General features: G+C 44.9%; 1 protein-coding gene across 2 annotated transcripts in view; it reads left to right on the top strand.

Moving 5' to 3' along the window:
- Positions 1-25,917, top strand: part of GORASP1 (golgi reassembly stacking protein 1) — a 234,819-nt gene that overhangs the window by 206,015 nt on the left and 2,887 nt on the right. Inside the window, exon 8 of one of the 2 annotated variants that reach the window (XM_069647744.1) lies at positions 7,125-7,268. The exons of the other annotated variant lie outside the window; for it this stretch is intronic. Within the exon in view, the coding sequence (XP_069503845.1) occupies positions 7,125-7,268 (144 nt within the window). The remainder of the gene's footprint in view (positions 1-7,124; positions 7,269-25,917) is intronic. 2 annotated transcript variants of the gene reach the window in all.

The raw sequence follows: 25,917 nt of genomic DNA, 5'->3' as shown, positions 1-25,917 counted from the left end.
TTGGTATTGGAGCTATTCTGTCCCTGGAGTACAAGGGCATGGATCATCCTGTCCCGTACAGAAGTCTAAAGCTATTCCCAAGGGAGCAGAACTACAAGTTGGAAGCCTTTGCCATTAAGTGGGTGATGAATACTATCTCGCAGGACAAAAGCTCAGATTTGGTAAAGGACCACTCCCAACTCAGAAATGCTTGAAAAATTCGATGGTTTCTCGACCTCCAACCCTACTCTTTCACAGTAATTTGTAATTTTGTAATTTATTTATTTGTAATGCGCACCAAACCCGAGGGTAGGAGGGCGCAGGAGCAGCAAGGTTATTCAAAGCTTAGTTACACTTCACATAGCATTGCATTGCAGTATTTACAGTAAATTACCATCGGGTAGAAAACAGTTACAGCAATCATGATGAAGACGAGGAAGTATGCAGGTTACAAGAGTATATATATTTACAAGGTGGGTATGCAGGTTTACGAGTAAACTTATTTACAAGGTGTGTACCGGGTCTGGGTAGGATGAGATTAGCAGTCATTGTTCTTTATCCAATGTATGTAGTTGCGCCTAAAGTGTGAACAGTAGAACACCAGAAGGGGACGGAGCAAGGAATAGTTATTTTTTTTTTTCTCTGCAGATTCCCAATCCATGAAGGGGTAGCCAAACTCCTATGGGAAAAGGGTAAGTGACAAATGGGTGAGTCTCCCCAGGGGAACATTTCCTTTTGAGGCTAGGGAGGTGTGTCCGCTACACAATATCCTCCCTAGGGGTAGAGGCAAGTGGGACCCTGCCCACTTTCCTGTAGACAAGGATTCCTTCCAATGAGGAACTGCCTTCCCAACTCAACAATAACCACCCTGTTAGAAGAAAACGGGAAGAGTCTTTATGCATCTACTACAGTGATACTCTAGTCCCTAGTTGGTATTGGGACGAAGAAACCCAAGGGAGTAGGAGTATGACCAATACACAAAAGAACGACTTCCATGAGATGCTGGGGAATCCCCAAAGCTGTTTCATAAAAGTGGGAGGAGAGGTAGAGCGAGAGCGACCTTGGAGTTTCAAACCAGCTGATGGAGTTACACTGGAAAACACGGGAAGACCATTTCCCAAGCTGGTTAAGAGCAGTAGAGAACCGGTCCCTGTGCCGCCCAGTGCAGCAGGCAGGCTAGATGATAAAGCCTGTTAACTTGATCTCAGTCCCCGAAGGGACGCCTGAGGTGGTGGCTGGGGAAACCCCAACCGGCGCAGATACTGCATGCACGGAAACACACGAGGATGTGTGGAAAGAAGGAAGACCACTGGGAGCCAGAGCCGTCCTAAGAGGGTGCTTGCAGAAGGAGGAAGGTGTCGACCTGGTGACGCAGCCCCATAAGGTAACCAGGAGAGCGGACAACCCAGGGAGCGAGGAAAATATAATGCATGGAACTGTTATACTTGAACAAGGAACAAATAAAACACTCACCCTCATCCAGTGAAAGGGATGAAAAAATGATATTCATGTAAGTAACCAAGAGATTGAGAATCATTATACGGCTCCTCCTACTCCTCGCAGTAATACTGCAAGTGACCAAGAATTTAGGAATTCTTATTGGTGTCATCGTACTGTGTGAGGGAGCAAGTAAACCAGAGATTGAGAATAGTTACTCATCATACCAGTCTCAGTGAGAGGCCAATAACCAGAGGAAGATTGAGAACTGTAACAATAAGACAATTGGTTGATATTGAGTGAAGATTTTCAAAGACCTTGGAGAAAGGTGAAGTGAAGCAATGCAAAGGCAAGGAATGTCAAGAGTATCTTTGAAAACAAGAAGGGAAAGCAAGGGAGTTGAAAAAGTTCCCTGAGTGAATGGAATGAATTAATGCAACATATAGCTAAGACAATCTGAAGATACTATATGAAGGCTGGGAAAGCCATTACAGGAGAAGGGAGTCATTCTCCTGGACTTTAGATGTTTTGTCAGCATAGCTTTGTTTTGGACCAAAGACAGACTTTACTTTTGCACTTCACAAAGTGACGACAAGCACCCTAGTTAGTTTTGTTTGGCAGGGAAACTCATAGACTAGGTATAGTGGGGCATTATTTTATTCCTATAAAGATTGTTGAATGACAGTCCTGGTTTGTCTCTTGCTTCAGACCCACCGCAGGAGCCGTTTACTGTTGTCACTCAATGAACCCATGTTTGCCTTCCATTACTTAAGGTGAATACATCCAGGAAACCTAGACCAGCCCCACATTTCTGGAGGCCTATAATGCAAAGATTGGTGCTCAAGGCTCCTTCACGGGCCAATGTAATGATTTCCAACCTTGCTCACTTCTCATGGGTATTAATTATCTTGGAAGGAGTTATTTTTAATTTTGGTCTATGGAATTCCGATGCTCCAAGCCTCTTGTTTGAGGTGAACCTATGCTGAGAAATGCTTTGCTCTGTCTTACCTGATCGGATCCAAAAAGGTGTGCATGTGGTACAGTTCTAGTGGAGCCCAAATGTAGGCTGCACACAAGTACATTTTGCTAATGCAGTAGCTAGACCTGTGTAAATCTGGCTTTGTGTCGGCATGCATGGAGGAATTCAACCAGTTTTACAGAGTGTGAAGAAAAGACTGCCTAAAGGGCAGGAGTAAGCTAGGGGAGACCTAGCCATGCCCAACCCGGATCATTTGGAGCACCAGAAGAGGGGCCAGCTAAATGTTAAAGCATACCCCTGCTTTGGAGAACTGAGATGTACAGCAGAAGAGCCAAATTTCAAGGGACCTGAAATTGACAAAACAGCTGAGTGGTCTAACTGCGGACAGTCTGGTGCAGTAACCACTTTCTCTGCATGTTTTGGAGGCAGATCAGTGTCTTCTGCAATAAAGGACCCAGGCAGTTCCAGCCATAGTTTATGGTGCAGAGATATGAGGGCATATCCTGACTGACTAAATGCAGAAAATGGAAAACAAATTCTCCTATGTCCCCCAGCCAGTTCCCCCTCGGCCCGATTGGCCTTACAATTAGGTCCTGTTGTAATATGTCCCCCAGCCAGTTCCCCCTCGGCCTGAGTGGCCTTACAATTAGGTCCTGTTGTAATAAAGTACGAAGTGATGTTGAAAATGCTATTGTATTTGGGTAAAGATTTGGTTGATGCCATGGAGTTGGACTCCTACTGAGGGGGCCTTGTAGAAGTATTAAACATGGAAGGTGTAAAACTGACACCATGGTTGAAGCATGATAAAAATCTCCTGTTTCTTGATCTCAATTCGTTACGGTTTGATCGTGCGGGTATAAATGGCCATTCAGAATACAACCTGTTGGACGAGATTTTACGAGCGGGGCATAGGGGCAAGACTCTATATGTTATGCAGGCAGATTATTGCTAGCTATAGTGTATACATGCGATACAACCATGGAGCCTATCTTGATTACCCGATAGAAAGGAAAATGAAGTTCTGTTCAATTCTTTTGCCCGAGTGTCCTCCTGCAAGCAAAGTTTACGAGACACATGGGGCGAGGGTCTGGCCGCTCATTGTCCAGCACGTGCCACCATAGTTTAAGATGAGATGCATTTTATAGTGTTGTGCCCACTCTATATGCCATTATTAATCTCACTGAGGACTAACACAGGGAGAGCGAGGCTCTTACTGTTATCCATGTAGCTAGCTGCTTTTAATGTTTGTGTGTGTATATACTTTTAAAAAAAAAGTAGCCGGTGGTCAAATGTATAGGATAGCTTGCCTCAATCTGGCACAAATGCTATAATGTTGTTGTTGATATGCTAAGAGTAATAAAATTGTGCATATGCATTGATACACATTTGTATTGTGTTTAATAACCTTTTTAGGATATGAATTTAATTTTTTAGCATTTCTTTGTGTTTTGATGTGCTTTTATGGTATACAACCAGAATAAATCTGAATTGAGTCTCTGGGCTAGTGGGTCTCCAGTGAAACTGAGTAATCTGTAACAGAGAACACCTTGGTGTAAGATTGTGCATGCACATATACACCTGGATTCTTGATGTATCTTCTCAACCCTCCAACACCAGAGCACGCCTGCAGTGCTGCCTCATACCAGACTTTAAATACAGTGGGGCTGACCCAATCCTCTGCTTGCAGCCTGCGTACCAGGAAGCAGAGGTCACAAAAGCATGCTGTGCTATTCTGTGGGTACACTCTAGAGTGCAGAAGGAACTGAAGTTGCCAGCTGGAGTCTAGAGCCTGCAGCAGGCAAGTGGGGGAAGTAGGTGGAGGGTGCCACCTAGCGGCCGGGGTTTCAGGGAGGAGGGAAGGACCCCAACGAGTAAGGGGAGAGGGCCACACACAAGGTTGCACCGGTGGGATTGCAACCTTTTGTACTGCAATTGCAGGTGCAGCCTTTTGTGTGACCTAGAGCCCAATCCTGAGTCGTAAGGATTCCTGGCAGTCGTGAAATATTTGAGGCACTGGGGCATTGGGAAGGATGAAGTTTCTCTATCCCATGTCTGTAAATGGCAAAGCAGGGGGAAAACCCCAACACTACTAATACTGCAGGGACCAGAAAAGAATAAAAATGGAGAGGCAGCCATGGCGTTAAGTGCACAACATGGATTCCGTGCAAGAGTTCGAGAGATCGGCCACCGTATCTGCTTTGCAGAGCATCCGGGTTGAAATTTTAAAAAAGTTGTTTGGCGGCACCATCCCGTAAAGAGTGCTTTGGATAAAGGAATGGAAGGCAGAGCTACTCACTGGGGCAAACTAAGATTCCATCTTTGAGCACAATCACTAAGATGCCAATATGATCAACTACCTGGAGGCTCTGTATAAGACTGCAGCATAAAAGACCACGCAGAAAAGAATTTCTGAGCAACACCGGCCTGAGGAGTACTGATGCATGGCTTAGTGACCTGAAGGGGTACATTTAGGATCGATTTTACAAATTCAATACCCTAATGATACACCCCTGGAATTTGATGGCAGACTCAGATTTGTGTCTGAAGTGCTTACAAGAATCCATTTTTTTTTGGGGGGGATTTTATATTAAGCAGCAGAAATGTCTGTAACCTGGAAAAACTAAGATGGAATTCTTCACAACCCCAATACAACTGTTCAGGATCTCTTCTTCACTTCCCTGGCCAAAGGCACTCAACCCTGTTGGATCGTGGCTACGAAAGAAGAAAGTCCCACACAGATGGTGATTCCCTAGCACTGTTCATTTGAGGAGAAATGGCTGATTAAGGAATTGAAGGATGCCAGAGGACCTTGGTCTCGTCCAATCAACCCAACTAGACCAGATTAATTCTAAACCACCTGGGGAAGCTTGTAACACTGAGGGCACACCGCACAATCTGATGGAGAAAACCATGTATTCATTGGATATTTGTAAGGCCTTGTGTTGTATGGCTGCAGCGCGATGGGGACTAGAGTCTGGACTAAGCCTATGTCGGCACTACAGTGCAAAGCTACTATTTTCTGGCTCTCAGCGGTTTGTTATTCTCCTGAGCTACGATGGCAAGTAGCTCTGTTGGTGTTTGTTGAGGGGAATGTGTTGGGTGTGGGGAGAGGGGCGGGGAAAAGGGATTGGGGAGATATATATGGTGTGACAGAATGCAAATTTGCCGGAGTTGGCTATGCAGCCCATCGACAGTCCTTAATCTACTGATCTGAGGGATGGCGTCCCCCATGAAAACTAGTTGATATTCAGATGATATCACATTGAATGTGCAAGGTATGAACTTGACAATTAAGCTCAAGTCGCTCCTCACCAGTCTACCCAATAGTAGTGTCCCTAGCTTTCCTGCAAGAAACTGGTCTGCTTGATGGATGAAGGTCAAACTTAGAAGTAGTAATGTTGCTAAACTATACTTGGCCACTGCAGGGGTCAAAGAAAAGGAATGTGGATTATTGATATCTAGTGACTCATTTCAGATAAGTGAGCATTCTTGAACCACTGGTAAGGTGTTTGGGTGAAGGAGACCTTGTATGGGCACAGGACCCCTGTACAGCCCTAATAAAAAGCGGGATCAGTTTCTTCAGCAAGTTGTACCACGCATTGCAATATTTGCAGAGGGGCAGATCATAATGGGGGCGGGGGGCAGGGACGAGACTTCATTTGGTACCTGAGCAGGGATCGATCAAGCTACCTCAGCGGGGGAAATGATTACAAGAATTGTTTTGGGGTTGGCCCGTAATAAACCAAGCACCAATTGATATAAGGTAAAAACTCGATATAATTCTACTAGTCCAGTTGGACATTTGTAGAATAACTTTACTCTTGCTTACACTAAAAAGGAACAATTGGTGTACACATTGCAAATTAAATATTTTCTTATTTCTCAGATTTTAGTTTTGCTTCCTTACTTGTCCTTTTTATGTACAATGTTAGGTCGTTTTCCAGGCATGCAGGAGATGTGATCTAGCATCAATATTTGTTGGCGCTCGTGTTGCAATAAATGCAAATGAATGTCACAATGGTGGGCCATTGATATTTTTCAGTCACCTTTTGAATATGTAGTTTAACATGCAATACAAATGTACAAGATGTTGTATTGTGACCACCTAATAGTGTACGATTACTTATTATTCTCCAAACGACCCTCCCTCCACCCCCACTAAAAAAAAGTGCTCGTTTACGTTCGAGAATAAAGTAACTGTTGGTCAGGCCAGATGTAGGAGTGGACCATGCAGTACATAGCTGATTAGCACATGGACCCTGTTCTTTCCTATTTAATTGATGCTACTAAGCGGTGTGCTTGAACCCTCATTTCCCATTGGAGTCTTTATCCACAAGTACGAGGGAAAAGACTGTACTAAAAGTGAAGTAGTAACTTGTTCGTAGTCGTGCTTTCTGTGCATATGTGAAATATTCAGTGCTTTTGCATTTAATACTTTAACATCAAGGGCTTATGCAGTATGTCTGGCAAATGTTCTTTTTGCTTCATTAGGAACCGAATTTGTCCTAATTTTGTGATAAATTGGTGGACTCTAAATCCTTCCTTTCAGCCTCCATGGTGAAATACAGTATGTTCTGTGGTAAGCATGTCTGGCTGTTCTCGATTTGTAAATGTTGATGGCTTGTAATTAACAATCTACTTGCCACACCTTTGTTATTTAGAACTTGCAGGTTCATAGTGGTTGGCTGTTAATAACCTAGTTTGCGTTTTGTCTCACTTGTTTATGCAGGATTTCTTGATGTATCTGGTGTTACGATGCCTGAACTGACCAACGTATCAAAACTATTTGAACTGAGTGCCACATCCTTAAATTTGTCAGCAGGCCCTTTGCCAGGAGTTGAAAGTTTACATATAAACGGGGGTGCTGCTGTTGGTAAGCACATGAAAATGTTCCTGTCCAATTTTCAGACGTTTTTATTTAACATATGCAATAAACAAAACTGTTCCCCCGGGCCTGTAGACCCATCCCGAGTCCTCTGCGTACAATCCCATCTTCGTGTCAGAGTGTATTCAAGATCCTTGTCCTTGTATAAGGCGTTTGCCTTCCTAGGAACTTCGTTGGGAGACTTCTCCCTTTTTTCCAGCCACCTTCCCTTTGCACAAACCCCTCTTACACCAAGCCCACCAGTTTAATTTTCCTCGGGCACCAAGCTCCTCCTTGAGTCTTTTTGTAAGAACGTCTTTATCGGCTACATATCCCTGACGGTTTCCCTTTTGTGGAGTACGATACCCATTCAATGGATCCATCTGCCAGACTTTACTCACCCATTCATGTTTTGGGTGGTTCCTTCGCTTTTCATTTCTGCGCAATCACTAAAGCCCCTGATAGCATCAGTATTATGTACACCTTTGTTTGTGCTCTTAGAGGGCAGCTCCTCGGTCCTCAATCCCCAGCATAGCTCCTCCGATATTGTTTCTACAGTTGAAATCGCCCCATATCATAACCCAGTATTCCTGGATTCTGGGACAGCCCTACCACACATCCCTTCCCAGCATTGCATCTAGCATTCCTTGCTCGCGTTCGACTAATTTTGTTCAGTATCCTCTGGGTTAGGTGCCATTGGCACATCAGTTTTGACCAAAACTCTTGCAATTTGATTGATTCTTGTGAGTTTCGGTATATTGGTCCACACCTGGTCCCACTCGGTATATTTGATCTGTTGGCCCACAGCCGTTTCCCATAACTTCTGGTAACAGTCACAAAAGCGCTGAGATTGGAAGCGGACCTACCTTTTACATCCTATCTGGCACTGCGAGTTCTCTCCCAGACTCTTGCCAGCAACGATCACTGCAACGCGCTTCCTGGAGGAGGCGCGGCTTCGTTTGGACACGTGATCTGATCACGTGATCTGGGGCGGACCCAAAGGACGGAGTTTACCACCCTCGCGGCGTTAAGCCTGGCAGGAGACAAGCCCATCGGCTGTTGTGCGGCTGTTTGGCGGTCTGTGGCGCACCCAACAGGTAAATAACTAGCGCGTTTTGCGCGCACTTACACCATCAAGCAATAATTATAACATCCGTAATGAGACTGCGCAGCTCGCCTCTCGAAGAAGACATGGATGTACAAGAGGGGTCTTACCTAGAGGCAGGGTGCGAGCCAGGGAGGGGGGCATCTATTGTCTCAGACGCAGATCCAGTAGCCTCACAGGAGACTCAAACCCATTTTGACGCACAACAAACTCCAGCGGGAAGATTCCCCAATCTTAACATTCAAAAAATTTGGAAAAGAGGGCTAGAGTACACTCTGACAACTGAAAAAATCCAGACAAGAATCAACGATCACTTACCTAGGAAAAGGAACAAGAGTACCAATGACCTAGAGGACATTATTGACACTACCTGGCAATTACCAACACATAAACCCAATACCCCGGCCACAAATACACCAACAGAGGGGTCAGAAGTAAACACTACCCCAACAAACAAAACTCAAGGAACCAGGGCAATCTTACTGAGAAACCGTAGCCAACAAGAAGAGCCACTGGCCATCTCACCAGAAGGTCCTCCATTGGCATCTGAAAACACACTGGCAGCCCTGAGCTATGTTTTAAATTCTCTGGTCTCAGTGTTCGAACTACTAAGAACAGAGGTGCAAACACAAGCAGGACATCTCTTGGAAATGTCGCAGGAAATTGCGAAAAACGAATCATATATGGTTGCTGTAAACAATATCATGAATAGCATTCTGATTCCAATTCTGAAGGAAACACAAATAGAGGGCATCAAACAGGGGTTAGACATCACCCAAATTCAAAGCCTACTGAAGGAGGGGGCAAAAAGTAATTCAACCACTCATGAACTCATAAAGACAATACCCTCGGAAATTCAAAAACTGCAAATCCAGAACAAGACTCTAAACGAAGAAGGGCCAAAAGATCTCTTCGATGACACATCACTCTCAGACTCAATCTTGGAAGAATTTCGAAGGCTGGCAAATGTTGATATTGACTATATAGAAGTTATCAACAACAGCCCTCAAAAAACCCAAGAGGAGGAAGAAAAGAAAACCGACAGTTTAAATCAGAATATCGAGGCACCACAGATACTGAGAAGGAGAAAATGTCACAAAAGGAACAAAAGGGGCAAACAAAGAGAGGCTACCTCTTCTCAAACTTCAGGTGGAACAATGAAGAAACCCAAAAACCAGAAAAACAAGGCAAAAAAGAAAGCAGGGACAAACACATCCCTGAAAAATCTTACTACTCCCACAGCTGAAAAGACAGCTGATTCCATCGCTATTGCATCTCCAGTTACCAACTTTTCACAAACATCAAAAGTACATGATGCCCTCGTAAGCAAGTGTGCTCCTGAGAGAACCCAGGGCAAAAAGACGTGCTCAACGGGCAGAGAGTCCTAGTAAAATCAAGGTTCAAACATCAAACTTTGGTATGCAAACGGATTTTATATTTCCATTACCTGCAGCTTCCGACAATCAAAAAAGCACACCGGTCTCTACAAACATCGATTGCTCCAATATTTCTAAAACAAAATTTACATAAAGAACCAAGAAAGGAACTTAGCGGGGAGTCCAAGCAAGCATTTATAAAAATGGCCCCCATTTTTCTAAAACCGTCAGGTAAAAAGGCTCCTGCATTACAAGAAAAAAATACACCTCCCGTGTCAGCCATCAAAGATGTGACATCACCAAGCCTCTCATTCAATGAAGTTGTCTGCTGGAACGGGTCCGGGAAATTTAAAAACCTGGAAATGTGTCCTCAATATGGAGAAAGAGAAAAACGAACAAAAACAACAAACCCCTATTGTAGGAAAAGAGGAAGTAGCGGCATCAAACTTTACAATCCCAAGATTGTGGCTTAGACTAGAGAATCAGAGTACAAAGACATCACTATGTAGATCTGTCCTATTGTCAGAAATTCAAAAGAATTACAATCTCTTTCTTTTCGATTCAGAGGACATTGAATATTTAGCCTTCCCATTTAGGGAGGATAAATTCTTTGTGGAGATAGCTCTTACCTCAAGAAAGGCACAACAGGCGCTTATCAATAATAAAGACGATCTGGCTAAAGAAGGGCTCTGGGTTTATGAATCAGAGGAAGAAGGAATATCTGGAAATTACCGGTGGCATAATCAGACCGTAGAGGAATCCGCACCCACTGCTGTGGGTATTGCCGGAACTACTAGAGGGCTCCAAAGCAACGTAACAAGTGGTCTCAGATTAAAAGACGATCTGATAACTAAACTCCCAGAAATCATCTCGCAAATCCTCCAGAAACTGGGCGAGGAACAGAACAGTCTTTAGTCGGAGAGGCCTTAGATTAGTCTCCTGGAACACCAGAGGCCCAAGCTTTTTGAAGAAAAAGCAACTCAAAAACGACCTCTTAGAGCGCAATGACATCTTATTATTCCAGGAGACATGGTTAGCTAACTCCATCGAGATAGAGGGCTTCACAGTGCAAAACCTCATGGCCTCTCAAAAAGCCAAAGGAAGACCAGCAGGAGGAATGATAATAGCAACCAAAAATTCCGCCATTAAAAATGTGGTTACGCTCTGCAATAACCCAGTGGGCATTCAGGCCTGTAAAGCAGAGATAAGACAGAGTGACTGCCGGGCCAATCTCATTTTGGTAAACATCTATTGGAACCCAGCCATTTCCAAACTCCGAGACTTCATAGAAACTCTAAATGAACTCTTCTCCATGGTCAAGATGAATCACATAGGAGCACAGATTGTTGTAGCAGGGGACCTGAAAACAGATCTCATTAGTGTAGGAAATAGAAAAAACAGCTTACCTAAACACAGTACCACACAGAAAGGTAAACAATGGTGGGACTTCTTCCAATCATGGGATCTCGACATGATATCTGAAGACGATAGCAGTACGGACAACCCCGGACCAACATGGCGGCAGGGAAGGTTGCAATCAATAATAGACTACATCTTCGCCTCACCATCACTTACCCTGCACCCACATCTCACCTTAGATTGGGAAGGGGGAAGTGATCACGCGAGGATGGAACTCTACTTTCCTGAAATTCAGTGTTCTGCAAACCCACGCATCAGACAGGACTTGGAGGGCTCTAAAGGGAAACTGAAAGTAGTCAAGTACAAACATGGGGGGGGAAAATTTGAATGATCAGCTAGCAATAATTCATCCCTCAATAGTGGCCGAAAAGTGCCATCCAGAAAGATTCGGAAAGTTTATATGATCCACTTGCCGACCAAGTGAAGTACAAATAGTGGGGAAACAGACACATCTCCATCACTTCGACGAGGAAACTTTCAAAAGAAAAAGAATTCTGCGACAAACACTGCGAAGTATAAGACAGACCAGAGCAGAAGATCCTCTAGGCTGTATTCAAAAACTTAAAAAAACCAAACAAATTTATAGAAACTGGTCCAAGAATCACAAACATTTAAAAATTCAAGAGGATGGGGAGAGAATGCTTTCGCTTCTTAGTACAAATAACTGCAGAAACTTTTGGGCAGTTCTAAATCAACTTGAAACTGGCCAAAATAGTTCTCTGTAACTTAGTGTCGGAACACAAGTGGGTAGACCATCTGGCCAAGAACTTCGAAGCAACAGGCTCAAGAGACATTAGCATCAGCAACATCACCTGGTCTCTGGATTTTACCGAAGAGGATATTGAAGAACTTATAACATCATCCTCTACCTCGAAAGCCGCAGGTCCGAACGGCCTCACATATCAGGTGTTAAAAAACCAGCCAAAACTCTGGTCAAAACTGCTATTCCATCTCTTTCAAGGAATCTTGAGGGAAAAAACTTTTCCACCATCGTAGAAGAATGCAGTGATTATTCCATTCTTCAAAGGGGGTGATAGGCTAAGTCCAACATGCTATCGACCCATAGCCCTTTTGGATATAGACAGTAAAATATTCATGAGAATATTAATGAGGGAACTTTCTCTATGGGTGGACTCAAATGAGATTCTCCCCCCGCACCAAACCGGTTTCAGGAAGGGTCTTTCTACCAGCCTTAATGGCCTTACACTGAACCTGTTGAGCGAAAGCTCAAATGAGAAAGAAGGCTCACCGCTGTATGGGGCATGGGTAGATCTGTCCAAGGCATTTGACCTGGTGGACAGATCACTCCTCTGGCAGAAACTGAACAACTGGGGAATTCCAGCCCCCCTGCTGGCTATGCTCGTCGAACTACATAAAAATACTACGATCAGAGTGAGGCTGGATGACGCCGGCAACCTTTCAGAAGCAATCCAGGTCCTTAAAGGGGTACGACAAGGATGCTTGGGTGCACCAATGCTTTTCAATCTTTTTCTATCAGACATTGGAGACTTTCTGGCCTCGGCGTCGCTTATCTGTCCCAGGATTAACAGCAGAAGACTACACTGGCTGGCCTATGCGGATGATCTTGTTCTTTTGGATGGATCAGCATTAGGACTGCAACATCTTTTATCCAAACTCAATGAATATGCCAAGTTAAATGGCCTAATAATCAACCCACTAAAATCTAAGGTCATGATTTTCAAACACCCAAGAAAAAAGGTATCAAGGATCTGGGTGTTGGACAACGAGGAAATTCCCCGAGTAGATGAGCTCATATACCTGGGATATGAAGTCTTAGCCCATCCAACTGTAAATAAGGTGAACTCATCAATTCTCAATAAGACCTCGAAAATCATTGCGCAAATGAAAAACTTAAACGGAAAATTTTGTAAATTTTCATTGTCACCACTCAAGAAATTCTACGTAGGCAAAGCAGTTACTGTCCTCCTCTATGGATTGGAGGTAAAACCTTTGCTGTGGAACTATGATTGGAACAAAATTGAGGGCCTTATTTGGAAATCATCCATTTCGCTACCAATGTGCACATCGTCAGTCAGTCTGAGGTTCGAACTAGGCTTGACCTCATTGAGCTGCCATGCAGAGTGGAAACTCCTCTCACTCTACCGTAATATAATCACAGCCAGTAAGGCCACTCTTTTTTTCGATATAAACCAACATCTAAAGAAAGCAAAATCAAACCAGCTATCGAGCCTAGAAGAAAAGATTGGACAGATTCTGCATAAGCTTGATTTACCAACAGAAATCCTTCTACAAAACCCCTTGAAAGTAAAAAAAAAAAACTAAAAATGGCTGACTGGATCGACACAATCACAAGAGTCAGAAACCTAAAAACACTGAACTCCTTCTTGATAGCAGACAGGAAACTTGGAACCATTCCACGTTACCTGGAAAAATTCCCAGATCGTGAGATAAGAAACAGCTTTCTCAGACTGCGTCTGAACTTAGCCTACACAGGAGAAATATTGGCTCAAAGAAACCAGGGAGAGAAGGCAATAAAATTCTGCGAAATCTGTAAAACTTCGAACCTCCAAACCTTGAAACATCTACTGCTGGAGTGCGAAGGCACATGGGCCATAAGAGTGTCTTTACTGAGGAGATTTGTCAGCAGAGAAGAGAGTCTAACTCAAGATGCATTCTGGAACAGACTGATCTCCGGCCAGGAAATCATGCTCACTGCAGCGATAGTAAAAGTTTCAGAGAAACTTACTATTCTAACAAAGTATCAAAAGATGACACAGCCTACTGAGCTTCCTGGTTGACATTCTTTGGCCTCTCAGTTATTCTAGTTATTCCCTGGTTTCCGAGAACCTTTTGTAATTTTATCTAAGGAAATGCACTATTCTTTTGTAAAGGTTTTTCTTTTAAAACCAAAAACAAATTAAAAAAAAAAAAAAAAATTCCCTGCTTCCTCATTTTGTTTTATGAATTTCATAAAGGATGCCCACAATGTTTGTTTCCTTCACTTTGTTAGTAAATGTCTCAGTTGCACATACTGAAATCTTTCCCCCTTGCCCAGGGAGAAATACCCTTTACATTGAGTGAATCTCCCCTCCCTCAAACATGTCCCTTGTGTTTAGATACCCTCCCGTTTCCCATCTACCAAACCCCTTTGGCCCCAGTCTGGCAGTGATTGCTCTATATCAGCTAGTAAGGAAGGATAGTTATTTGCATATAATGACTCAATGTCTTTTGTGATGTTAATCCCTAGTTATTTTAGCCCCTTTTTGTCAGGGCCTCTGGCTTGTGGCTGTTGATTTTTAACCCAGCTATTTCGCTAACCTTGCCCAGCTCCCTTTCTAGGGCCATAATGGACTTCTCCGGGTCCATTCTGGTTATCAATATTATATCTGCAAAAGCAGAAACTTTAATGGGGTGCTTTCTGAATGGAATGCCTGCAGAGGCCTGTATTGTAGCTAGGAGTGGTTCCAGGTGTATTGCGTACACCAGAAGGGAGAGGGGCAGCCCTGTTTCGTGCCTCTTGTTAGTTTGGCCTGCTCCAAAAGCTGACAGTTTATCAGCAACCTGAGGCTTGGGTTGGAGTAGTTGGCCTATCATTCTATTCCCAAATCCCATTTTTCCCCCATAGTGGTGAACATGAACTGCCATTCCACCATATCAAATGCTTTCTCCGTGTCTAGGGCAAGAAAAAGCGCCAGCACCTTTATTCTACTAGGTGAACTACTCTTCTAGTGTTAACCCTGGTCTGACGAGGATCATTCGGGATTTATACGTGGAAGACAATTAGTTTTTCAGAAGGTGGGCTTCTATCCTTGTTGCATCTTTGTGTACCTTTTTTTTTTTTTTGCATCAATATTTATTAGCCCTATCGGTCTACAGGATTTGCAGCTTGCTGGGTCTTTGCCTGGTTTCGGGAGAAGGACTACCTTGGCTGATACCTCCTGCCCCAAATGTGTTAATTAGCAGAACTAGATGGGGAGCCAGTTCTTCCCTGAAATATTTGTAGAAATAATTGGATGTATATCCGTCCGGCCCTGGTGCTTTATTGAGCAGCGAGTTAATTGCCCTGCGGACTTCCTCTATCGTTATGTCCTGTTCTAACCTTTTTCGGTTTGCTAAAGTTGGGAGATGTAATATTTACAAATATTCTAGTTGTCTGGTCTAGGGGTCATCTGACTTGTAGAGCTGTGAGTAAGTCTGTACATTTTTATCTCTGCTTGCTCGCTACTCTCCACCCCTTTACCTAGTTTAATCCTTATTATGGTCCTGTCTTTTTCTTCCTTCCTAAGTAGCTGGGCAAGCATTCCATCAGCCTTGGTGGCTTTTATGTAGTATTTTTCTTTAAGGTGTAACGATGCACATTCTGCTTCCCTCGTTTGGAATACCTCCAATTGACCCCTTATGGCCCTATATTCTGAGTTTCCCCACTGGCCCCAACCTCCATCTTAGACATCGCTTGTTTTAGTTTGCATTCTAGGTCTCTCTCCAGCGATCTCCTTTCCCCGTTCCCCCCCCTGGTTTTAGCTGCTATGATCTTTCCTCTAATTGTGGCCTTGAATGCATCCCATCTCAAAATTTGCCTCGTGTCTCCCAGCTTGTTTATTTGAAAGAATTATTCAATAGACTTTTATCTCTTCCCTGATTAGGTCCTCCTATATGAAGGGAATTTCCACTTCCAGAGCCCCTGTGAGTTGGCCCCTCTTTATTGTGAGCATGATTAGTGCATGATCTGATAACGCTATAGCCCCTACCTCAATGTCTGATACCCTGCCTAATAGGCTTCTGGAGATCCACATGTAGTTAATCCATGAAGAGGATCTATGAACGTGGGAGAAGAATGTGTAGCCCTTTCCCTCCAAGCATCAATTTTACCTTTGTAATACTTTGGAAGGGTCTACCCGGAGTCCCCGCTCTACCTGTGCTCCTATCAACCACTGGCTCCCAGGCCATATTGAAGTCTCCTGTTATGATAACCTGCCCTTTGGCAAAGCCCTCCAGCTTGTCTTAATTTCTGTTGAATACATTTGTCTTGCCCCGTATTCGGTGTGTATATAGTGGCTATAGTGTACCCCTCACCGCCTAATTGTTGTCTTACTGCCAGATATCTGCCGGATGTATCTTTCTCCCATTCTGTTGCTGTGAGACCGAGGGAAGATCTTATAGCCAGCATTACCCCACCTTTCTTCTTTGCCTCATTTGATTGGTCTAATCTTCTGCACATCCTTTGCTTGTATGTTTCCTGTAGTGTCAGGAGGTCTGTTTTTTCCCTCTGCAAAAGATTCTCTAATCTTTTTCCTATGGGGGGAAATAAGCCCTCTAATATTTAGCAACATGATGGTCATATTGCTAGCCCTTGCCATTCCCAATGTCTTTTTGAAGTCCGCTTTTACACACCTCTATGGCCCGGATGGATCCCCTCCACCCCTTTCGTTCCCCTCATCCACCATTGGGTGGGCTCAATCGGCCTCTAGCCCCTCCCCATGTGCCATCTCAGGTATTGAGCCCTTTCCGTCCCCCAGACTTACAAACTGTGGTCTCACCCAAGCCCAGATTTGGATTCCCAATACCCACCTTCACCTACTCCCAACCGTTTCTCAGTAGCGTTTGCTGTCCCCGGGTTGTTCTGATCCATTTGATTCTGGAGCCCTCCTGGTCTTCCTATGTCGGTGCCAGGCCCCACTTACTGCTTTTTCTTTTCACCTTTGTCCATTACCACGGCTTCTTTGTAGCCAGGCCCCTCGTTCCTAGCTCGTTGCTGCCTGCTTCTTCCTCCTCTGTCTCTATTCCTAGGATGCCCTCTCCTTTGTTGCAGGATGTGATGCAGTGTTTGCCTTCCCACTCGAACACCATGCCGAAAGGAAAGGTCCAGCAGTACCTAATGCCCTTTTCGTTGAGTAATCTCACTACCAGGCCCATTCTCCTCCTCTTGAGTAGTGTTATGTGGGATAGGTCTTGGAAGAGCTGCATGTCGGCTCTGTTATTGTTTCGTTTTCCAAGCTGCTCAGAGAATTTCCTCCTTCTGCTGTATTCATGGAGGGCGGCCAGGGCATTTCTGGGCCTCGCCCCTAGTTCTTTCCTCAGCAGCCACACCCTGTGAACCCTGTCCAGTATTAGCCCAGCATCTTCCAACTTTAGTAAGTCCACAAATATTTGCCGGATCACCACCTTGAGATCTTGATCTTGTACCTCTTCTGACGGGCCTTTTTATCCACATGTTCAACCTTCTTGACCTGATTTCCAGGTCCTCGGTCTGCAGCTCCACGCTGTGGGTGGCTGCTGCCAGCTTTTCAACTAGGTCCCACATTTTTCTTGCATCATCTGCTGCAATGCTGTCTTGTTCGTATCTGTCCTTTTTTCAAGTTTGTTGAATAACCTTTTAAATCGTGGAGCGCTGAGGCCCAGTTCTCCCTAATCCCAGCTGTGTCTCCACCGTGCTTGTGATTTTATCCCCAAAGTCCTGGAAATATCTTCTGAGTAAATTTGTTGGGATGACAAACCTTTGGATGATTGTGGGCGCTGGCTGGATTTGATTGTCCAAAATCTGGCAGTTTTGCCTTCTGTTTTAAGTCCTGGTCCAGTCTTAGAATTATTGGTGCATGTGGTTTTTTATTTATATTGGTATACCATAACCAAAAATCATCAGTGTGGCAATTATTGCCAGTTGGTCAACATTGGTGAGTGCAAACAGCTGACGCGTGTTTCGACCTGTCTTTTCAAGGCTGTGATTTGTGAAGTGAGTGGAAAGGTGAGGTGCAAGGCGCAGTGACATTATTTGAGAAATTGGTGCGACATATCAATCACGGATAATTGTTCGGCAAGTATAACGTATTGTTTCCAGGTTTTGTATCAAGTTAATGTAACCATAGTCACAATATACAAACAGTAGTACATTGGTTGTAATTTTAAGTGGTGACGGTGAGCGGTGGTGGTTAAAATTACATACAGCAAGGCATTCATGTTTAGATTAATGCGTATTGACAGACAGAATGAACCGTTAGTTCAGATGAAAAGTGACGAGTACCAAGGGAGAGAGAATGGGAGAGAAAGACGGTTAGTGCCAGGTGGAGGCCATGCTTGGTTATTTGGCAATGAGGTGTCGAGAAAGGGGTGGTTGAAGCTTACCAGATATGAGTAAGGAGGTAGACTCTAATTGGAGTTGGTATCTGGTTCTCCCAGGTCCGGGTGCCAGGTAGGCTGAGTAGCCTGATCTGTGAGGAGTCAAGGGAACTTAATGTTACTGGATGGGTCGGGTATGCTAATACCGCACATGAGGTCAGAGTGGGTGCTAGTAAGGGAGCCTCAGTATAGGAGCTTGGAGTAGACTTAAAATGGGCGGCATGGTCTGCCTGGTGATAACTTGGTCCAATATGGTGAGGACGAGTAGAGCGCGAGCTGGTGGGTGGTGCTATGAGGGGGGGGGTCTGTTTCAGTGGGATGGAGAAAGGGCTTCCTTCCCTTTGCTCTTCCCCTTAGATCCTCTGGTGTGCCTCCTTCACCCAACCCCCTTGGTCCTTCAGTGTGGGCACTTGTCCCCTGGGCACCAGGCCTGTTGCTATTTTCTCCCCCCTCCTTAGGGGGGATCAGGGGGGAATTGCCTAGTTGCAGGTGCTCTCCTCCCTGGGCCTCGGTATGTGCCTTCGAGTCCCTCGTGTACAGCAGGGCTGCTGTGGGGGGCAGGGGCCTGTCTCATCTCTTACTACAGCCCAGCCACCTCCTCCCACCTCTGCCACTTCTTTGTCCTGGCCCTGCTCCTCGTCCGTCTCCTGGGGCCTCCTGCTTCTCTCTCAGCTGGGCTTCGGCTTGGTGGGACCACTCCTCCTCCCCTCTCCGACACAGCTAGGCTTCCCCTCACCGCTCCACTCCCTGTTGCCGGCAATCTCTCGCTAGGGCTCACCTCCGGAGTGGGTCCCCGACTCTCCCTCCTTTGTCTTCTCAGCGGGGCTCCACAATGCTCCTCCGCAGAAGGACCAGGTCGGAGCATCTCGTGGACCAGGTCCAAGCGCACCACAGCTCTTCTCCCTAGGAGTCGGCACCTAAATTCTGACCTTTGCTGGGGAGTCCCTTCTGCGTTCCCTTGCGGTACTTGCTGCTCTCCACTTCCAAGGACTTTGCACTGATGCAGCTGCGGCTCCGGTCACTGCCCGCCATCCCTCGCCCTGCACTCATTTGCCGCTCACCACCTGCGTTACTTTTATTTACGGATTGCTAGTCGAGCTCTTTCTCCTCCATTTTATAGATTTCTGCATCCATGCCCCGTGGAGGGAGTCACGCTGGCAGCTATCCTGCTTGTGGGGGTCGGGAGAGCAGTGCTCTCCCTCAGGCGGCCATCTTGGAATCAGTTCCTGTCCAAATTTGATTACTTTAAAAACTGACGAGCATTTAAATTTCTATGGAAATGGTACTAATGAGGGATTAAGTCTCCAATGTATACAGTCATTTTTTTTGTCATTTTCCAGAATCCTTTAGTGTTTAGACTAAGCCACAAGTTGATATTTGTTAAGTTGATCGTGAGGTGATCTTATTGCAGCGATCTGCGTTTAGTTTGTTTACTTGGTTCAGTTTGTGTGAAGTTTGTGCCTTTGCAAAAATAAAATGCTAGTCTCCCTAAGAGCCAACCTGAGATTTTCAAGATGGGGGTTGAAACACTTTCCTAGTGAATGTTTGTGCTTATTTATTTTTTTTCTTTTTGTAGATTGCTGCGTTGGAAGTTTTTTTTTTTTTGTGGGTGCGGGGGATGCTCCTCCAGGTTGTTTGTTGGACTTACTCATGCTGTTTGCTGGTTAACCCTCCACTACTGCAAAGGGACTCTTCACTTGAGCCCATAGTACAAAAATGCTAAATCCGAATAGTTGGTCTTGTTTTAAAGGGGACAGAGGTAGCTCCCTTGATTTCAAAGTTGATGCAATGATTATCTGTAGCAGCCCTGGGTTTGTTTACGACGGTAATGTTTCCATTTCAGAGCAAGCATTGACCACCGAAGCACACGTCCCTCGAAATGTCCCATTTCAGAAAAAATAGATTTTTTTAATTTATTTTTTAGTATTTGGCCGAGTGTTTGCCACAACGTTTTTCCAGTTGCAGAGTCTGACACTGTCCATTGACTTTTGCTGGCGCCAGAAGGAGGAGCCAAAGGCACAACACACTTGCCACAAGCAGCGCGTGGTGGAGTGTTCGGCTTGAGGGGCTCGGTGGAGAGGGGCCCGCCAAACGGACGCTGCAGGATCAGCGCGGCTTGCAGCATTCCATATAATTCCACCAGTAAACTTGGAGATTCAACCAATTGAACCACATTGAGATCTGATCTGGAGAAACTGATCGGAAGTTTCGGGAGCAGGAAACCACTTGGCTTGGATACTGACCTACCGGCGAAAAGGCCATAAACGACGATGTCATGGAGGTGGTAGTAGCGGTGAGTGAACAGAATAAGTTTCCACCATGCCTGGTGAACACTGTGAATGTAGTCACTTTAGCAGGTACAGCTTCCCACATGGTGGATCCCACGGTGTCTGAGTGAGTTGGCGTCGGAGCAGGTCCCTGTTGAGACCGTAACAACAGAAATGGTTAAACTGAAACCTGCAAACTGTGAGACTATTATCGAGGGACCTGAAGATAGGGTGAGGATAACAGAAAAGCCCCTATTAGCTCCGACCACGCCAAAACCAAATAACCTGCATGAAGAGCCACCGACTGAATTGGAGGAACGCATGGCCCCATCAGACTGCGAGGAGGGGGGGAGGGGAGGTACTAACTGTAAGGTATGCCATCAGAAGTTGGCATTAAGCCTTACTGATTTGCACACCCATGGGGATAACCAGACAGTCCCAGGGGTTGGGAAGTTTGAGCGTGTTACCCCCCGGCTAACACGGGGGTTCTGTCAAATGACTTTCGTGGCCAACTTGCCCTCACGGGAGCGGGAGAAAGCCCTTGGCCATTAAAACACTGGTCCATGAACGCTGGTAAGACCAAAATACGACCTATGCCTCTCGGGAAACGCGCAGCCTTGCCTTACCAACCCCCGATAGAAACATATGGGAACCGAGAGGCCTGTCCAAGTTCGATTTAATCACCAGGAACGACTTCTTTCACCCAGAGACGGTCTTTACCAGACAAGGTGTGGTATGATTTAGAGGTAACTTGGGAATTGAGATTCCAGATCGGCCTTTGCTGGAATCTGCATCTACGCTGCAGAGAGAAACTTCAACCATGACTCACCCCAAGAACTCCTCAATCGAGCAACATACCCCAAGGCAAGACTTGGGGGATGTAGGCACTTCAGACCAGAACAATCCCACCTGACCCCCCCCAAAAAACCAACCACTGTTGGCTAGATGTATAGCAATCGTTTGTGAGTAAGGGGGGGCCTCGAGGAGTGTAGCCTCATCGAAAAATTGGCGCTAAACACATTGCTAACATCACAAAGTGGGGGTCGAGGCAGCAAGTCCAACAACTCGAGACTTGACCAGCGAGAATGAGAATGAAAATCATGAAAAAGTAGAGATAATGAACTTTCAACAATAAGGACACTGACCGCCATCATGGCCCCCTTCATGAAGGTGTATGAACAAGTAGGTGATCAATTGAAGGACCAAACGACAATGCTAGCCATGTTGACATCCAAAATGATATTCGTGGAAGCCTTTAGAACAGCTAGAAAAAAAGATATGGACTCAAGCATGGCAAATGTTACAGGGTTACTCCACACAATTCTAGACCCCTTAATCAAGGAGAAGGAAATGCGTCGGATGTCAAGGTTTTGATCCTCTGGAAATCAAGACCATCAAAGAAAAAATCTGGGAACTAAAGACCCATTTGAAGAAAAAGAAACCGGTCCCCCCTGTGATAGCGGCAGTAGGGGAAAAGGAAACCCGTCGCCTCAACCTTTCCACTCCAACACCATCAAGAGAGGAGGATAGATTGGAATCGAATGATCCAACCCCCGAGATGACTAGAAACATGATCCTGGAAAAAAAATCCCAGAAAGCCTCAGGTTATTGTAGTGGGAGAGAAGCAGTTGGAACAGGAAAAAAATCCCAGTTCCATTACACAACTCGTTGAAACAAGTGTGCCCATTCTTTATGAAAGGCCAAGGTACTCAACAGACAATTTCTCTGAAAGATGGGGGGGCAATTTAAATATGCCCCAAGGACTAAAGGGCCCCCGCCCCAAGGGGAAAACAGGAAATCACAGGCAACCCAGAAATCAACAAAACGGAAAATTCCAGCTAAGCAGAGAGGGTAGTCGACAATTGTATTAGGAACATATCAGTTCCTACCAGTAAAACTACTCATCCCAGAGAAGTCCATAAAATCTCTGTACCCGGGAACCCATGTTCCAAATCAACATCAAGATGGGGCGCAAGTTAGTGAAGGAAAAAAGGCTTGAAATTATAGAGTGAGACGGAAGCCCAGAAATAGATCTGATGGACATGTCAACTTATTCAATTTCAGATTATGCCACAGATGACAAGTCGGAGGGAAGAGGAAAGTACTGAGGACAAATCACCAGACCAAATTAATAAAATCCTATCAGAGGGGTTTGAGGGCCGCAAAGAATCTAGGTCTACAAATAGAAAAACCAAAATATCAATGGTGGCTAGGCAAAACCCAGCAAGCTGCTATAACGAAGAAGGATAAAGTAGCAATCCCATCAGAACTAAAAAAGGCAAAGAATCCTCTAGAAACTCTTAGCCCGGCCATGGCAAAGTCGAGCGAACCTGTCCCCGTACAGGATAGCAGTGTTAATAACCAGATTGCAGACGTTAGACACTACAGAATCTTGCCATTAAAACCACTGCATCCCTTATCAAGAAGAGGGGGGAGATTGAACTCTTGACTGCGAGCCAAGGAAAAACTGCGGACCACCAGAGGCAAGTAGAATGAGGGGCTATCAAGACTGGCTCCTTTTAGAAAGGATGACCCAGGAAACAGATGGGTTAATCCTTAATAGAGCTAACATCTTAAGATTACTTCATGTCCCTTCGCTAAGACCTCTGACATCCGATGACCTGGCAATAGTGGAGTTTGTGGACGACGAGCGAATGGACAGGGTGATCATCTATCCTAGGACTCCCCTCATAACACAGCTTTTGAAACGTGAACTTCTGCTGAGACCGCTAGACCGCTGACGGAACAAAAAATTATATTGAGACCATTGAAATTGCCCCATTTGCAACAAAAAGATGATTGGAGACCCCAGAGATCAGCAAAGGAGGGAAAGAAACGAGGGAGGTCCTTGGAAAGGTATCGTCCCCAAAGATCTATGATCCGACGGAGAGATGAAAAACCGCAAACTCCGCGGAGAGAGGACAAGAGGGACTCCAGGCACAGTCATAGACGCAGCCCTTAAAGTAGGAGAAATGATCGTGATAGAACGACCTCAAGAAGAGAGAGGGAGAGCATATGGATCTGAAGAAAATTGGAAACGGCTGAACATGGTCGCAGATGAAATTAAAAAGCCATAGATTCAACAAAGTATAGATCTGAAACCCCTTACAGTCGCAAGTTGGAACACAAGGGGATTTAAACATCTGCTGACCAAAGGCGGCAATAAAGTCAAAGAATATGATATATATTTTCTTTTTGCAGCAAAACTGGTTAAGAGCACTGCCACTAATAGGACATTCGTTGCATTTCAGTCCAGCGACCAAAGGAGAGAAAGGTCGTCCTATGTCTTAGTTTTTAATGAGTATGAGTAAAAAAAAATAGTGATGGGGGAAAATTGATTGTCAAAATCGAAAAGAGGGGAAAATTCTGATTCTGTTCAACTTGTACTGGAATCCGGCAAGTATGAACTTTCCAACTCAAGTGGCTAACTGGATTGAGAAATGCAGGTTGAAATGGAATGAACCTTGGTACGTGATCTGTGGAGATCTGAACTCGGTATGTGTGGACAAGCTTGGAGCCCCAATTTTACATCCGCCAATCCCGCGGTAAAAAAAGGATCATGTGGAACGAAATCATTGAATCATTAGATGTGGCAGTGATGAATGGAAACATCCCGGCAAAGATTACAAGGAAGGGTAGGAGCGGGGGCCAGGTGCTCGACTATATATGCATCTCAGGAGAGATGGTGGATATGACAAATGGGTCCTCAGTGGAGTATATAGAGGAGAGCGACCATAGCCTACTGTCGGCAGAGCTGATCCCTGTCCACCGAAACCAAGGGACTTCATATCACATGGATGTGGAAGTAACCAGGGGGAGGAACAGGAACAGAAGCCAAATCGCCCCACAAAAATAAAATCCCGACACTAACTGCCCAGTTGGACGGAGAACTAAGACCGATAAATTATTTGGGGTTATTTAATTTGTTCGAGGTTAAACCTGGGCGATGCATTAAAGACCTGACTCCCCATCGGCATGCCTACGACGTAAGGGCCATAAAAGAGAAAAAAAGCATGAGAAAAAAGATTGCCTTACTTAAAAAGGATAGTTCATTGGCTGCAGATATCCTACGGAAAAAGATCTGTCACCATTACCACAATTGGCTAAGTCGCCATGAAGTAATTTTGAGGAATGATGCGGAGAGAATGTTAACCTTGCGCAGCACCAAAAAACACTGGAGAGTGATAAACCAGCAGGATATCTCACAGGAAGCGGCAATTCTAAATCCAATTCCAGCAGCAATCTGGGCAAAATATTTGGGAACTTTTTATTAGATCGATTCGGATAGCCTTAAGTCTGATGTGGGATATGATCGAAACTGATCCTGATGCAATTGCGGAAATTATTCTTAAATCAAATTCAAGAGTTCCAGGGCCTGACGGCCGAAGTAATGTCATCCGAAAACAAGATTGTAGATCAATGGGCATCTATTTTGTTCACATACACAATCAAATCTTGGAAGGAGTCGATCATCATTCCAATCTACAGGAAGGGGTCAAGGGCAGATCCTGTAACTATCGCCCGATAGCCCTGCTAGACGTCCCGGGGGGAAAATCTTTGCTTCTTTAATACTGAAGTCTCTAAGGAAATGGGCCTTGGCTTCAGGACATAGACATCTGGCAGTCTGGCTTCGAAAGGAGGTATGGGTACGAGCATTAACATCTTCTTAATAAACTTGTTAACAGCCCGTACTGAAAACAAGAGACAAAGTCTACATTTCATTATAGATCGAACGCAAGTATTTGATCTAGTGAGTCGCCCGCTACTATATGGTCCAAATTACACCAGTGGAAATGCTCACTCTCTCTGTTGGCCCCAATCAAAGATCTGCACAGTGAGACATCGATAAAAGTAAGATTGAACGTGGCAAGGCTCTTAACTAAAGCAGTTGCCACAAACCAGGGTCTGAAGCAGGGGTGCCCCTTGGCCCCGGACCTCTTTAAACTCTTCTGATATTGATTCTGCATTTAACGAATTACCTGCCTTACCCCAAAAATAGCCAATATGGAAGTAGGGAGACTATTCTATGCGGATGATGTTGTTCTCATGGGCCAAACTCTGGTTGGGTTGCAGAGACAATTGGCCGTCTTACAGTTATACCTCGCAAAAAATGGGATAACTATCGACCCAAAAAAAATGATTCATTCTTCCAATCGGATGTCAACAAGGAAGGCAAAAAAAAACCTACGCATGGAACCTCAAACGAACAAAGATTCCGGTGGTCGCCTCACTTACTTATTTGGGAGTAGGCCTAAATACTACTTCCACTGAAGTACCGAGATATGAGAGTCTTGTAGGCCAAGGGAAGATCCTAAAAAATACGGTGGCTACTCAACGATTCCATTGATCAGATTTTACTGCTCAAGTGTCAGCAATTCTAACCTACGGAGCTGAGG

The sequence above is a fragment of the Ambystoma mexicanum genome, chromosome 2q (genome assembly GCF_040938575.1).
Source record: "Ambystoma mexicanum isolate Mex_15411 chromosome 2q, UKY_AmexF1_1, whole genome shotgun sequence".
In the NCBI taxonomy this organism is placed as follows: domain Eukaryota; kingdom Metazoa; phylum Chordata; class Amphibia; order Caudata; family Ambystomatidae; genus Ambystoma; species Ambystoma mexicanum.
Note: the sequence above shows the minus strand (reverse complement) of the source record. Positions and strands in the feature narration are given on the sequence as shown.